This window comes from Cyprinodon variegatus, unplaced genomic scaffold (assembly GCF_000732505.1).
Source record: "Cyprinodon variegatus isolate N-32 unplaced genomic scaffold, C_variegatus-1.0 Scaffold27, whole genome shotgun sequence".
NCBI lineage: Eukaryota > Metazoa > Chordata > Actinopteri > Cyprinodontiformes > Cyprinodontidae > Cyprinodon > Cyprinodon variegatus.
In genome coordinates, this window is record NW_015150480.1 from 251541 (window position 1) to 265101 (window position 13561).

At 38.2% G+C, this 13561-nt stretch overlaps 1 protein-coding gene across 1 annotated transcript in view; it reads right to left on the reverse strand.

The window, feature by feature from the left end:
• LOC107098647 (1-phosphatidylinositol 4,5-bisphosphate phosphodiesterase beta-1-like) overlaps nt 1–13561 on the reverse strand; it is a 72973-nt gene that overhangs the window by 13602 nt on the left and 45810 nt on the right. The window contains exons 15-24 of the mRNA XM_015396422.1: nt 9027–9123; nt 8677–8761; nt 8203–8327; nt 6639–6793; nt 6379–6546; nt 6205–6304; nt 2348–2452; nt 1591–1703; nt 819–969; nt 641–694 (exon numbers count right to left, since the gene is read on the reverse strand). Coding sequence (XP_015251908.1) covers nt 641–694; nt 819–969; nt 1591–1703; nt 2348–2452; nt 6205–6304; nt 6379–6546; nt 6639–6793; nt 8203–8327; nt 8677–8761; nt 9027–9123 — 1153 coding nt within the window. The remainder of the gene's footprint in view (nt 1–640; nt 695–818; nt 970–1590; nt 1704–2347; nt 2453–6204; nt 6305–6378; nt 6547–6638; nt 6794–8202; nt 8328–8676; nt 8762–9026; nt 9124–13561) is intronic.

Below are 13561 nucleotides of genomic sequence, written 5' to 3' on the forward strand. Positions count from 1 at the left end.
ACCACTGGTTGTGAATTGGTGCTATATAAATAAACTGAACTGAATTGAATAGCATCATATCCATCCCTCCTCTGGGTCTGTATGGTCTATTATTTAGTGTGAATCCTGAGGAGACTGCTTGTGTAATATCATGTTGAAAAGCCAGGTCTTAGCTGCTGGAAAATGAAAACCGCCTCGGCTTAGCGATGGTTTATTTTTTATTTTTTGTGCTGTCCTCCTTCACCTTTTTCAAACCATCTCTCTGAAATGGGAGCATCATCTCCATGTAGGATAGATGTTCTCCTGTTTTTAAAATAATTAGTTCAGGTTTTCATCTTCAGAGTTTTCAGATATCTATGTTTCCGCTCACTGGATGACGTCAAACAGGTCAGGAGTGAACAGGCCTTGGTGGATTTCAGCTCAGCTCAGTCAGGTTTCTTTATTTTTGCTTAATAAGCAAATTAATAATATGAAAACTGAATTTTGTATTTACTCAGTTTATGTTTTTTCTAAAACAATTAAATGATAACATTATGAAATATTTAAGTGCAACAAAATAGCAAGCACAATCTATTAGGATCATTTTTTCCTGACTGCAAAGATGGATTTCGTGGATTAATTATACCTAATAGATGAAGAGTTTAAAATGTTAAAAACTCACCTATCAAAACACTTAAAACTAGATCTTCAGTCTTTGCTGTTGGTTTCGCTGCTTCTAAAGTTCAGAAATGAAGCATTAAAGAGAAGCAAGGAAATCGGGCATCAAAACCAGTTTTTTTATCACTAATGAAACGATCCGACTATGATCTTATAGCTTGTTGATAGGTTGTTTTTTCCACCTGTTGTAGTCGCTTGCTGATTGGCTGCAGAGGCTTTTGGCGTAGTAGCCACAGGAGTGTGACCCACCGGACCGGAGCTGGGACTCAGTCCGTTTTCCAGAGGAGCTGGTTTCAGGTCGTTCTTACGCTCTGTTCCAGTTTCTGTGTCATCCTGGAAATCATTGAAAAAAGGTTGTCATCAATTTTAAGCTTAAAGGAACCCAGGATTAGTTTTAACATTAGATTTCATTTGAGAAATACTTATTTTACATGTATATACAATAGAGAAAGTACTGTTAGCCGTTTATACGGAGAGGATTAGGGCCACTGAAGAAATAAAAAAAAGTTATATATGGAAAAAAAAGTCAGAATTCTGACTTTAATCTCAGAATTCTGACTTTTTTCTCATATTATACTGAAATAAAATTTAAAAATCAGCTAATTTTTTTACTTTTTCAGTGGCCCTAATCCTCTTCGGTACATTTAGGTTTGATAAACTTAAATAAAATGCTGTCACCATGTTGTTTACGCTGCAATGCATTCTGGGTGAATGACATATAGCAAACCAAATCATCAATCCAACATGCATTGTGCAGTAAAAAATGTCAATTAGTGAAATATATAAAAAATGATTTATACATTTTTAAGAATTTATGTTTCTTTTTTTGTGCAACAAAAAAAAGCAGTTTTAAAGTTAATACGAAACTTACAACATATTTGAGCCAACATGTTTATGTTGCATAAATTTAACCAAAAAAGGTCAATTAATCTAAAAACGAAGGAAGAAGCCCACCTCAGTCTGCGCCTCCTCCTCGCCGTCCTCCAGGGTCAGAGCAGCCAGCTGTTTCGCTCTCTGCTCCAAGAGGTTAACGTATCTAATCGGGTTGGACAGAGCCTCGATCACATCTGAAGGGAAAACCAGGATGCAGACAAAAGCAGAGGAAAATGAAAGAGTCAAAGGGGATGAAGAATGTTGTCCATTGTCTAAAGATGATAAATTAAAAAAAAAGCTGATGAGGCAAATTCAAGGTCTTTGAATATTAAAACAAACTAGACTCATGATCACATTTTTCTTCTAAAAATGAATGTCCTGCAGGGGGCTCTAAGGAGCCATGAAGTACACATCTGATTCATCACTATCAACAAATCTAATCATTATCGTTAAGATTTAAAGCTCCAGAAATGTTGTTATAAGAGGTTTGTAGAAGAAATGGTCAAGAATGCTGTGATGAGTAACGAGCAAAATCAAAAAAAGTTCCCTGAAGCAACTTCTTCCAACAATCTCTCTGTTTTCAGTGAAACTGGAACATTATTTGAGGAAACCTGAACAAGATTCGTTTTAAAGATAATAAAAATAAGATGATGAATTTGAATTTGAGACCAAGAAATCTTCCAAAATCAAACCAAAGTGCTCATTAATAGAAATCCCTAAAACTAAGATCCACAAGTTTTAATAAAGAAAGAATGGATCGTTTTGTGTCTCAGAATTCAGAAAGCTAAGGATTTCTTTGTTAACTGTGTCACTTTTCTAAGTAATGGTGAGTTTTTACCTGCAAATGTATCTGGTACGTAGTCTTTAACTTCAATGTAGACGAATACAGCAGGTAAAATCAGAGATTGATTCTTCTCATTCCTCAAGCCGATGTAACGATAACCTGCAGAGGAAATGTTAAATGAAATATTTACTACATGTTTAAGATTCGAATATCAAAGATAACCTGGTTAGGTTCAAAAGTCAAAGAGAAAAACTATCCAAAGAGGCTCTTTGAGAAACAATGTGATCTGAATTCTAACATAACATAAACCAGGCAGAAAGCGATAAAGCTCACTCTAAATACACTTGAAACTAAATAAAAAAATTCAGAACTCTATAAAATAACTTTCAGCTTTTAGTTATATTTTACCTGAAAAAAATGTTATTTTGTCAAATTCAACTTGAAGACAGTGAGGAAAAGGACAAACAGTGAATGAGGCAGAGTGGGAAGGAAAGGATCTCTTTTTGCGCAACAGATAAAAATATTACGCTGTATATTTACACCCTCCTTTAGGGGAGGTCAGTGTATAAATGTGACCTAATTTCATTAGAGAAAGAGTTGCTCATCTCTCTTTGTCTGCAGGCACGGTTTGCTGCCAAGCATGACAGCCTGCCAGTGCTATGGAAGAGGGAGGATCTTGCAGCAGCACTCGCCACTCATTGGTTGCATCCATGCTCGCTGAAGACTCACATTGATTGGTTCTTTCATGCTCCTGCAGATGTCTCCAGAAAAACAGAAAAAAAAGTAGCTAGAGTTGTTGCTAGTCACTTAAAAAAAGAAAAGTCCCTATAGAGGTCGTGAAATGTTATTTGACATAGCAACAAAGTCGCAAAGTGGGCAACAAAGTTGCCCTTTGACTGAGGAACAACTGAAAACAGGTTGGCCAATTAGGTTGCAGTATTATGGTTTAAGGAAGGACACTTAAGCCCGGCATACACTGCGATTTTTTTTTTTTTGTTGGCCAAGACCTCAGGGTTTAAAAGTTAACAGCTCACGATGTTTGTTCTCACACTGTGCGACCCGAGGCTCTGATGCGATCTACCTGCTCACACTGTACGTCTGAAAACCAGGTGGGACTCAGCTCCGCAGTGAGATGGTGCTACTCGGACTCGTTTATCCAGAAGCCAAACGAGTAGCAGAGGAATATGAAGCTCACTAGAGTGTAACGCGCTGCCTTGGCTATTTGTGCAATTCTGTGCTGAAAGCCCTAAAAAGAAAAGGCAACAACGTATTTGGAGAAAGACATGGCTGAGCAAACATAGCTACTACGGTCTGTCAATTTTACAGAAAGAACTCAATTTCACTCACGCTTGTTTGCGCACTTAGCAATGACATAGCAATGACTCCTGATCTTACGATTCCTGATCGGGAGGTGGTCGAGAGACACGACACGAAGCACCATCAGGTAGCCTCGTGAGACCATCCTGATCTCGCGAGCTTTCAAGGTTTCACTCGCATATCAGTCTGGCTACTTTCCGTTGAAGAAATTTTGCAGCCGTTCACCAAACGAACGTCCAATCAGCGTTGGCTTTGAGGCGGGTTGAGGTGTGACGCAACGAGAAGCGTGACAGTTCAGTCTAAAGAACATGGCGGCTTCAGCCGATGAAACTAGCGTTAGCGTGGCTATCAAGCAAGTTTTATCGCAATGAAAGAAGAGCAAAACACTGCTCTGGAGGCTTTTCTCAGAGGAAAAGATGTTTTTGCTCTTCTCCCGACTGGTTTCGGCAAGAGTAGCCTGGCTTACGGTTGTGTTTTCGTCGTCGCTCTGTTAGTACGTCATATGCTTCGTTGATCTGATTGGTTTATTTGGCCCGTCTATCACCAACATAGGCCAATCAGCTAACCAGTATTTTCGCCCCTTCCCAAAATTACTTCAACCGAAGGTTTCCAGATGGATATGCGGAGCAAATCCATCTGGCGGAGTCAGGTTACCATCAGGTTGAAAGTCGGCAAAAATTCTCATACATCATGAGTTCCACAGTGTTTGGCCGGCTTCAGCTGTGATTTAAGAAAGAGCTGCTGAGCCAACAGCTGAACCGAAATAAATACTGCAGCAAAAGAGGATGTACATGTAGGCGCTGCTATATCATCTGTTTTTATCAGAATCCACATTTTCTTCTTTCAAAAAGGAGGAATAATAGCTTAAAGTATAAGTCTTTGTGATTTCTAATTACGGTCTGCTGCTGCTTCAGTTCTCACTGTGATTGGATAAAACCGATTGTTGCCAAGCAGGCATTAATGCGAGCTGAAAAATGCAATTATGAATCGTATTAAAGGCATAGAATTCAATGTAAAGAAGAGAAATATGATTTTTTTTTGAAAATATATAAAAAGAATGAAAAAAATAAGAAAAAGAATAACATAAAAAAATATATAAAAAAATAAGCTTGAAATAAAAAATATCAAGAAAACACCAAACTCACAATTTTTTTCTGATTCAGAAATTTTTGAAAGTTTGATTTTTATATTGCATTTTTTTTGTTTGTTTTGAATTTCAGTGTTTCTTGCTTGTAACAATAATAGAGCAAAATTCTAAATCAAATTCATATAAATAGAAAAAAAAGATAGAGGTTTCACTCAGCTCCTCAACAGTTTAAGATTAAAGAACTATTCTAAATAAATGTATGATTTCAGTTTCAGATATCCCTCAGAAAATAAAGTAAATCAGGTTTTTAAACATATAAACCCAGCAGGAAAGGTTCGCTGCAGAATCTGCTGTGATTGAGTCTAATAACAACAAAAAGAACAAACACCTCTACTTCTTTTAATTAAAAGCCATCATTTATTAAAAATGAATGTGTGGGATTCTAAAACCAGTGGGAGCCAAGATGTTTTCAGGAAGGCAGTCAGTGTCTGAATAATATGCCAAGTCTGTCTGTGAGATTGTAGAGAAAAAAAAACTAAATGCATTGAACCATTTCTTTAGCTCTAGGAGAAAATCTCTGCTGCAGCTTTATGCTCTGATCAGATGTTTGTGTTGCATATTTGAAGTCAGTAGACAATGATAGATCTAGATCCTTTACCCCTTAAGCCCGGTGCTGGGCCCAACTGACACCTGCTCATTTTGATCTATTTACAGAAATGGCCAAAACACAGTCACATGGTGTTTCATCCACACGCCTTTCAAATGGGACTTTAAAATTTCTAAAAAATGTTTCAATATTATTTTTTCACAATTACTTTTTATTTTTTTTTATAGCTGTGTAAACAAATAAAATGAGACTAAAAATTCCAACTGGCATGTGTGACTCTGCAGGAATAATGCAACAGCAGGTATTTGTTTTTAGCCCCACCCCCTAATCATTGGAAACTAGAGGCTTTCCAACAAGCGGTCGGAGGGAATTGTGTGACTGTTTCAGGTGATGTAACCGGCATGCGTTACATTGGTATATTTCAATGGAAAGATCTTAGTAGCAAAGGCTTCATGTTATGCAGAAGGTCTCCATAATGTAAATCAGCATATTTGTCAGACCAGATTCCCTTTTATGAGTGGAAAAATGCATTTTTCCACTTTGGGCACCACTGTGCCAACATCTTATTTTCACCTAGCACACTGCCCACTAAACCCTTTGTGGAATAAACATGCTTCAACTTATTCAGTCCAGATTTGCTCGTCCTATTGTCAAGATGTGGATCTATAAAATCTGAGGGTTTAACCAGAGTTTCAAATGGGGTTTCATGGTCTTTTGCACTCGTTATTTTGGAAAAAAAATTGGCGAGGCTAAATATTTTTCATTTTTTTCTTTGTTTAATCACCTATAAATCAGACATGGTGACATTTAAAATAGTGGTTCCACCTGAAAAATATTCCTCAATGCCTTTCTGGGATTAAGGGGTGAATGGCACTTAAACACAAATGAGCGACAACAGACCTGGTCTGATGGCAGAAACTGGAATAATTCGATGGCCGATGAACTTTCCTCCTTCCTCAAATGCTGCAATTCTCAGTGAGGCGAGAGTTGGAAGAATCACCTGCAGAACAGGAGAAGTCATCCGTCTGAAGGAAGAGTTTGATTCTACTCTGTCTTCCTTCGGCCATCCCTTACCTTCTTAAAGACGATGGGTTCCTCGTCCCACACCGGATTGATGGCGTTGTTGTTCTGGGAGGTTTTGGTCTTCAGAGCTTTTCTCCTGGTGTCTGCGGGAAGTCCAAACATTTCCACCTCCACATACACACCCACCCTCCGTTCGGTCAGAAACTGGCCTGAAATGACCTGTGATCAACACAAGCAATTCTCTTTATCAATGGCTTTAAGAGGAATTCTAGGATACTGAAAATGGAGAGGATTTGATGGTTGAGGTATACCTTCACAGAGAGCGTGTTAGCTACGATGCCATCCACTGTGTTTTCTGTAAACGGGTCAAAATGCTTGTCCGGCCGCCTCATGAACTCCGGTTTCAGTCTGTAGCCGCTGCGGCCGTTGTACTCGAACATGAAGAGGTTCAGCTGCATGGAAAAATCTGGGACACAAAGCTCCTTTTGTTTTAAAATATCAAGAGTGACTCTTTTTGTTTGATTCAGTCTGATTATAAGACTGAAATAGAATAATTGAATGCAGTCTGGGCTATATAGTGTGGGTGGAATTAAAGGTGCTATATCAGGCTTTTTTTAAGCCTTTCAAAGTCTATTGTAAGCATATAAATGAGGATAATTGCCTTTACTATACAGTACCGACCATTTCCAGAGGTGTCAATGATTTCATGTTTATTACTCAATTAGAAGTACAAATCCTGCTGTTTAAAAAACTTTTGTAGAATTTAGAGTATTAACAAGCATTCTACTCAGGTTGAAATACTATTTTTAAAACTACTTTAAGTATAAAATTAATGCAGAAGAAAACGTTATGGAGAGAAGCCTTACTGCACTGCCCTATTAAGGGAACATTTTTCTGCAATTCTGGATGATAACTTCAAATTTAACTTTGCATCATCTTGAAACTATTTATTTTGGTTTGTGGTGAACAACTACGGCAGCGTTTTAGGGCCAGGCTAGAGATTTTTTTTCTTTTATTTTGAGAATAAAGTCGGAAGTTTACGAGAATAAGTTCCTAAAATTACAAGAATAAAGACATAAGATCATGAGAATAAAGACGTAAAATTACGAGAATAAAGTCGTAAAATTTTTAAAATAAGGCCGTAAGATTATGAGAATAAAGTCGTAAAATTAGGAGAATAAAGTTGCAATGAGAATAGTCATAAAATTACGAGAATAAAGTCATAACATTGTGAGAATAAAGTAATAAAATCACTAGAATAAAGTTGAGAAAATTATGAGAATAAAGTCATAAAATTATGAGAATAAGATCGTAAAATTACGAGAATAAAGTTGTAAATTATGACAATAAGGTTGTAAAATTACGAGAATAAAGCCATAAAATTACGAGAACATAGTCATAACATTATGAGAATAAAGTCGCAAAATTATGAGAATAAAGTAGTAAAATCATGAGAATAAGGTTGTAAAATTATGGGAATAAAGATGTTAAATTAGGAGAATAAAGTCATAAAATTACAAGAACAAGGCTGCACTAAATATTATCAATTAACAATATTAGGAGTTTTTCTGGGAGATTTTTACAAAAAATAATCGGAGCTCATAAATTTAGACAAAATAGGTAAAATGACGCTGTGAACTCAGGCCTAAAGGGATTACAAATTAAATTTTACTTTAATCTTTACGAACCTCTAGCTTTTTTGATTAGTTTGAAGGTTTTGTAATAATAAAACCTAAGTATGTAATATGTTTTCCAAATAAATAAAATAAATTGAGCTTTCTTGATCTCACATAGAGAAATTGATCTCTGCATTTAATCCATCCCCTTTGGGGAGCAGTGGTTTTCAGCATTTTTATGCTAGTATTTAATCTTTACCAATAGTTTGGTAATTAAGGGCCACAAGTTGACATCCAGCATTCCAGAACAGCTGAGGCATGAAGTTTGATGAGTCCACTCTGGTTCCTTTGGGATATATACGACTCAGCTGGGATTTATTATATCTTCACTTTAAGTTAAGGAACCAAAGAATTATACTTTCGTACAAGCATAAATAATTGCATTCAGGCTATACAAAAACTAAATGTCCTTTCAATTATTTTAAAATTTTTCCTTAAAAAGATAAATGTAATTTTAAATGTATAAAGGGACTCATGAACTTGGCTCCTACTCAAGCCAACATAAATAACAAAGCTAACTAAAAATCAATGCAAAAGTTCCTTAGTGACTCATACAGAGTTTTGACATTTGAAGAAGAAAATAAATATATATTCAAAGAGGAAGAGGGAAAACAAAGAAAAGAACCGGTTGCCATGGGGCTCTGCAACTATGGTAATCGGTTGCCAAGGATACTCCACAAACTCCACTGGTGACTTTGTGAGGTGCTCCAAAGCTTTGGTCTCTACAAAAGACGACATGTGGTAACAGCGGGCCGCCTCTAGACACAGAAAGAGGAAAAAAACAGGAAGCTCATTTCTGGGCAATTATTTCTGTTACATCACTTCCCTCCTTCAGATATCAACTTTGGGAAAACTGCCACAGATGATCTTACATTCTGAAATAGTTCCAGACTTGCCAGTGTAAAAAATAATGAGGGGAAAAAACATGAAATTAAAGCAAAGATAAAAGTACAAAGATCCAGCATTTCACACTGTGCTGCAAAGATCACAAGGCAGCAGATTCTTCATGTGTTGCTCACTTACTCTTTGATGCTTCGAAGGAGTTGAACTTGGTTGGCTGGACGTAGTTTACCAGAGTCGACATTTCCTCTGTGGCAATAGCCTCTCGCTCTGCAGAGCCCTGAGATGAAATCCAACAGACGCAAAACTTAACAGTGAAATATGACATTTTAAAGCGCTTCCTTTGGATTCTCATAAAAACATCTTTACAGACAAACAAACATGCATGACGTGTATGGAGTGAATTTTGGTCCATTATTTTTGCAAGCACAAAAGCACATTTTGTAAATGGGAATTTGAAAACAAAAACACATTTTGTGGATTTAAATGTTAAAAAAAAAGGAATCCAGAAAGAAAACTTTTTTATTTTCTCAAATTTTGTTTTATTCATTTATTTTTCATACCTCAATTTTATAAATTTTTTTCAAAGATTGAGTTTAAAGAATTTAATTATTTTTAAATCGCGTTTTACGAATTACAATCTTTCATTTCTGGGGCGGGCTTTCCTCTGAAGTGACGACCGAAGAGTGATTTTATTGGCCTGCATGGACGTTACCAACAGCATTTTATAGGTCAGTGTGCTTGTTTGTATCAGGCTTAAAGTGAAAACTCGGCGTCCGTTCCAGTGCCTCACCTGGAATTTGGACCAGGGTGTCTGGCTGTGCTGATGGGCGTTTAAAAGTCTGCTTGAAGCTTGACAGAGCTGTCTGCAACTGAACCACGTGGCTTGCATCACTTTTGTAGTATGAAACATTTTAATGGAATATATATAAATAAAACACAGAACATATATTTATATATATTATATGTACCATATGAAGTGTCACAGTTAGTTATGTTATGTCTATAAATAATATCTTGTTTAATTCATCTAATTTATTAACTGTTATAACCCTACCCATAATCAGCAATTCACAACACAAAAAGTATTAAATAATCACTGAGCATAGCCTAATGTTGCAAATATATTTTAATTGTGGATTTGTTTACATCTTGTTTAAATAATATTGTGTCAACATAGCCTCCATCTAAAATAACTATTAATTCAATTCCGTTCAGTTTATTTGTATAGCACCAATTTTCAACACATGTCATCTCAAGGCACTTTACAGTTCACCAGATCATACAGTCAAATTGATTCAAAGTTTTCCATCTAAGGAAAACCAGTTGATTGCATCGACTAATTAACTCGAAGGCAATCCCTCACACTAAGCATGCTTGTAGCGACAGTGGAGAGGAAAAACCTCCTCTTTAACTGGGAGAAACCTCCAGCAGAACCAGGCTCAGTGTGAGCGGTAATCTGCCGAGGCTGACTGGGGTTCAAGGAGACAGAAGCAGAGATACAAAAGGCAGGCAGGAAAAAAAAAAACATTAGTATTAAGCCCATATTAACAAATGCTTGTAATAAATATGCCACTTATGAATTGTTCAAGTTATAGTACTGTCCTGGTGTGGAAGGACAGAGTGCAGCGCTATGGGTACTGCATCCTCTGTGCTCCTGTTCTGCCTGTATTTAAATTGGTGGCGGTCCGGTGGGGGACAGAATCTTAGGTGAGCTAGAAGCAGCCACACAAAGCACTTGGTGATGAGGGGGGTGAGGGCTAGCCAACGGTAGTCACTAAGTCTGGATGAGTTGGAGTTCCTCGGGGATTGGGACGATGGAGGTGCACTTCAAGCAGGTCAGTACCACAACGTGGGCCAGGGACATGTTGAAGATCTGTCAGCACTCCCGAAAGCTCCCAAGAACTCACTCTGAGGACATGTCCAAGGATGCATTCAGGACCTGCAGCCTTGTGGGCTTTAATCCTGCTCAGGAACACTCCTACGTCAGTGGAGGGGAGAGTCAGTAGCTGTGGTCTGGGGTAAAGGCTGCCTGGGCTGCAGCTGTAGTCTTCCCTCTCTCAAAACAAGTATAAAAGTTTTTAAGCTCATTGAGGAATGTGACATCTGAGGAGGCGGGAGAGGTGTTGGTGGTCCGGTAGTCTGTGAGAATCTGAAGGCCTTGTCACATACGTCGGGGGTCGGAGTTGGAGAAGTGATCCTCCACCTTCTTTTTGTAGTGGAGTTTGACCTTCTTGATGCCCCTCTTCAGCTCAGCCCTGGCTGCTCTGTAGGCCTGTGCATCCCCTGACCTGAAGGCGATGTTGGGGGCCTTCAATAGGAGGCGAACGTCCCGATTCCTGCAGGATTTCTGGTTGGGGTACATAGTGTTTGTCGGTGGTGACACCGTCTATGGTGATGGAGATGAGGTCCAGTACAGGTCCTCCAGCACCATAGTACTGAGCACTCTGGCCACACCTTAACTCTCCTCACAGTAGGTTTCACACTTTGGATGAGGGGTGAGTACCAAGGTGTGAGGAACAGGAAGAGATGGACTGGTTGTCTGATGTGCGGGAGGGGTGTTGCCTTGAATGCTCCAGCTAGGTTGGAGTAGTTCCAGGGTCTTGTCTCCTCTGGTGTGGCAGGAAACATGTTGGTGGAATATGGGGAGGATTGTTTTCAAGTTGGAGTGGTTGAAGTCACCCGCAACAATAACAGTAAGTTGTTTGGTATGGTGTTTGCTAATGACCGCATAAAGTTCTTTCCAGGCTGGCTTGGCATTAGCATTCGGAGGCGTATAGACAGCAGTGAGGATGATAGAAGTGAATTCCCTTGGGAGATACTAAGGTCTAAATTTGACAATTGATAACTCTGCGCACTGTAGGCAGTGTCTCTCAGTAGCAGAGTCTGTGCACCAACCTTTGCTAATATAAATGCACAAGCCTCTGCCTCTGGTCTTTCCGGAGTCATCTGCTGCCCTGTCAGCTCGGTATATATGTGGCGTCCTGTTACAGTAGCTGGATAGCCATAGTGCATTGTCCATAATCTGTCTGTCGTTCATGATTTAGGTGATATAAAGCCAATTTTTTTATGTCTTTATATGGCTATTTCAGGTCTGAGTCCGTCTCTATACCCAGATTATAAACCTGATAGCTGGATTAACTGAAGCAGTTAACTTTTGCTCAAGCTTTAGTCCAAAAACTTCCAAACAAAGCAGGGAGAGTGTAGGAGGCGGGACTTTACGACTCGTGATTCTTAGCACCAGAATTACCCATATAAAGTAGCGCTGATGCCTTTCTGCAATACAACAAGCTGGTGACCGCAATGGTTTCAATGTTTCAATGAAAATAAGCAATCTTCTGATCTTTATTAGGCAAAAAAATCATTTGTTATTCCTGAAATTAAGCTAATTAAAATGTTTTAAATAAGAAAGATATACAGTTTTATCGTAACAGTCTTAAACAAAATAATACTAGCAGGCAGTGGTGGGTGGTGCATATGGTAACTAGGCCTTCAGTGGGCACCTCTGAACTTTATCTACTTTTTATCCCTTGATCTCCATATATACATAGCGCAGATGCCTATCTGGGGGCGTGAACAAATCATTTTTGTGTGCAGGCCTATTGTTAACACTATAAATGTGATGTGATAACATGGATGCAGCTATAAAGCTGCCATGTTTGCTTATGGGTAGATTTATTTTTAAGGAAGACCATCAGCGGGGTTGAAGATGATGGGTTCGAGCTCGTTCTCCACGTGGCCACATGTGCTCATACATGCCCAGCACGCCGCAGAGAAAGCCGCGAAAGATGAGAAATTGGTCGGGGCGTGTTAAGTACTAACAGTGGACCACTGGATATCTGTCAATAATAACTACCTCAGGTTACTGCACACGTTATCGATGCAAGCTGGGAACTTCACTCTTTCGCTTTAGGTAGGCAATGTTATGTTATTTAAAATTTTATTTTACCACGACACCACAAATGATTACTAATAAATAATTTTTGCTTCTTGATGATTGGTTTGGTGAATGTGGGTAAAATGGGACGCTTTATGAAAATGTTGGTTCAGTGGTATTATGTGATGCATTTTGGAAACAGGAAATGAGCCCCTGGTCTAATGCACCAACTGACTAGAGGAACCTGTTCAAAGACTTACTTTCAATTATTATTTAGGAAGCACACACATATCATCCATATTTTATTCTTACCCTTATCTTATTTTATTCTTATCCTTATTTAATTCATTTTCTTATGTTATTTCCTGCAAGGGATTATTAAAGTAAATAAAGTAATTCTGATTAATGAATCCCCTAGATTAATTCTAAGATTACAGTGAGATTAATCTAGATTTTAAAAAATGTATCTATGCCTACCTCTTGAGTATCTATGCCCACCTCTTGGGTGGAGCAGTTCACGAAATCCACGGTTCGGTTCGGTTCACGGTTTCGTGGTCACGGTTTTCGGTTCGGTTCGGCATATGTTGATTGTTACACCAAAAAATAAAAAAATAATAAAAATTATGAAAATTAATGAAATTTTTTTTTTTAATGAAATTAATGAAAAAATCCCCAAAAAATTATGAATTGTAATTATTTTTAATGATTCGCGTAAAACCCTGGATTATTTCAGGATGTTTTGCTGCTTTGAATTTAATATTCTGGCGCATGCCCTCCATGATCTCCAAGGAACTCAGAGCGGAGCGGACGGGAGCCACAGTTGAGGCTGTAGGCTTTGCTT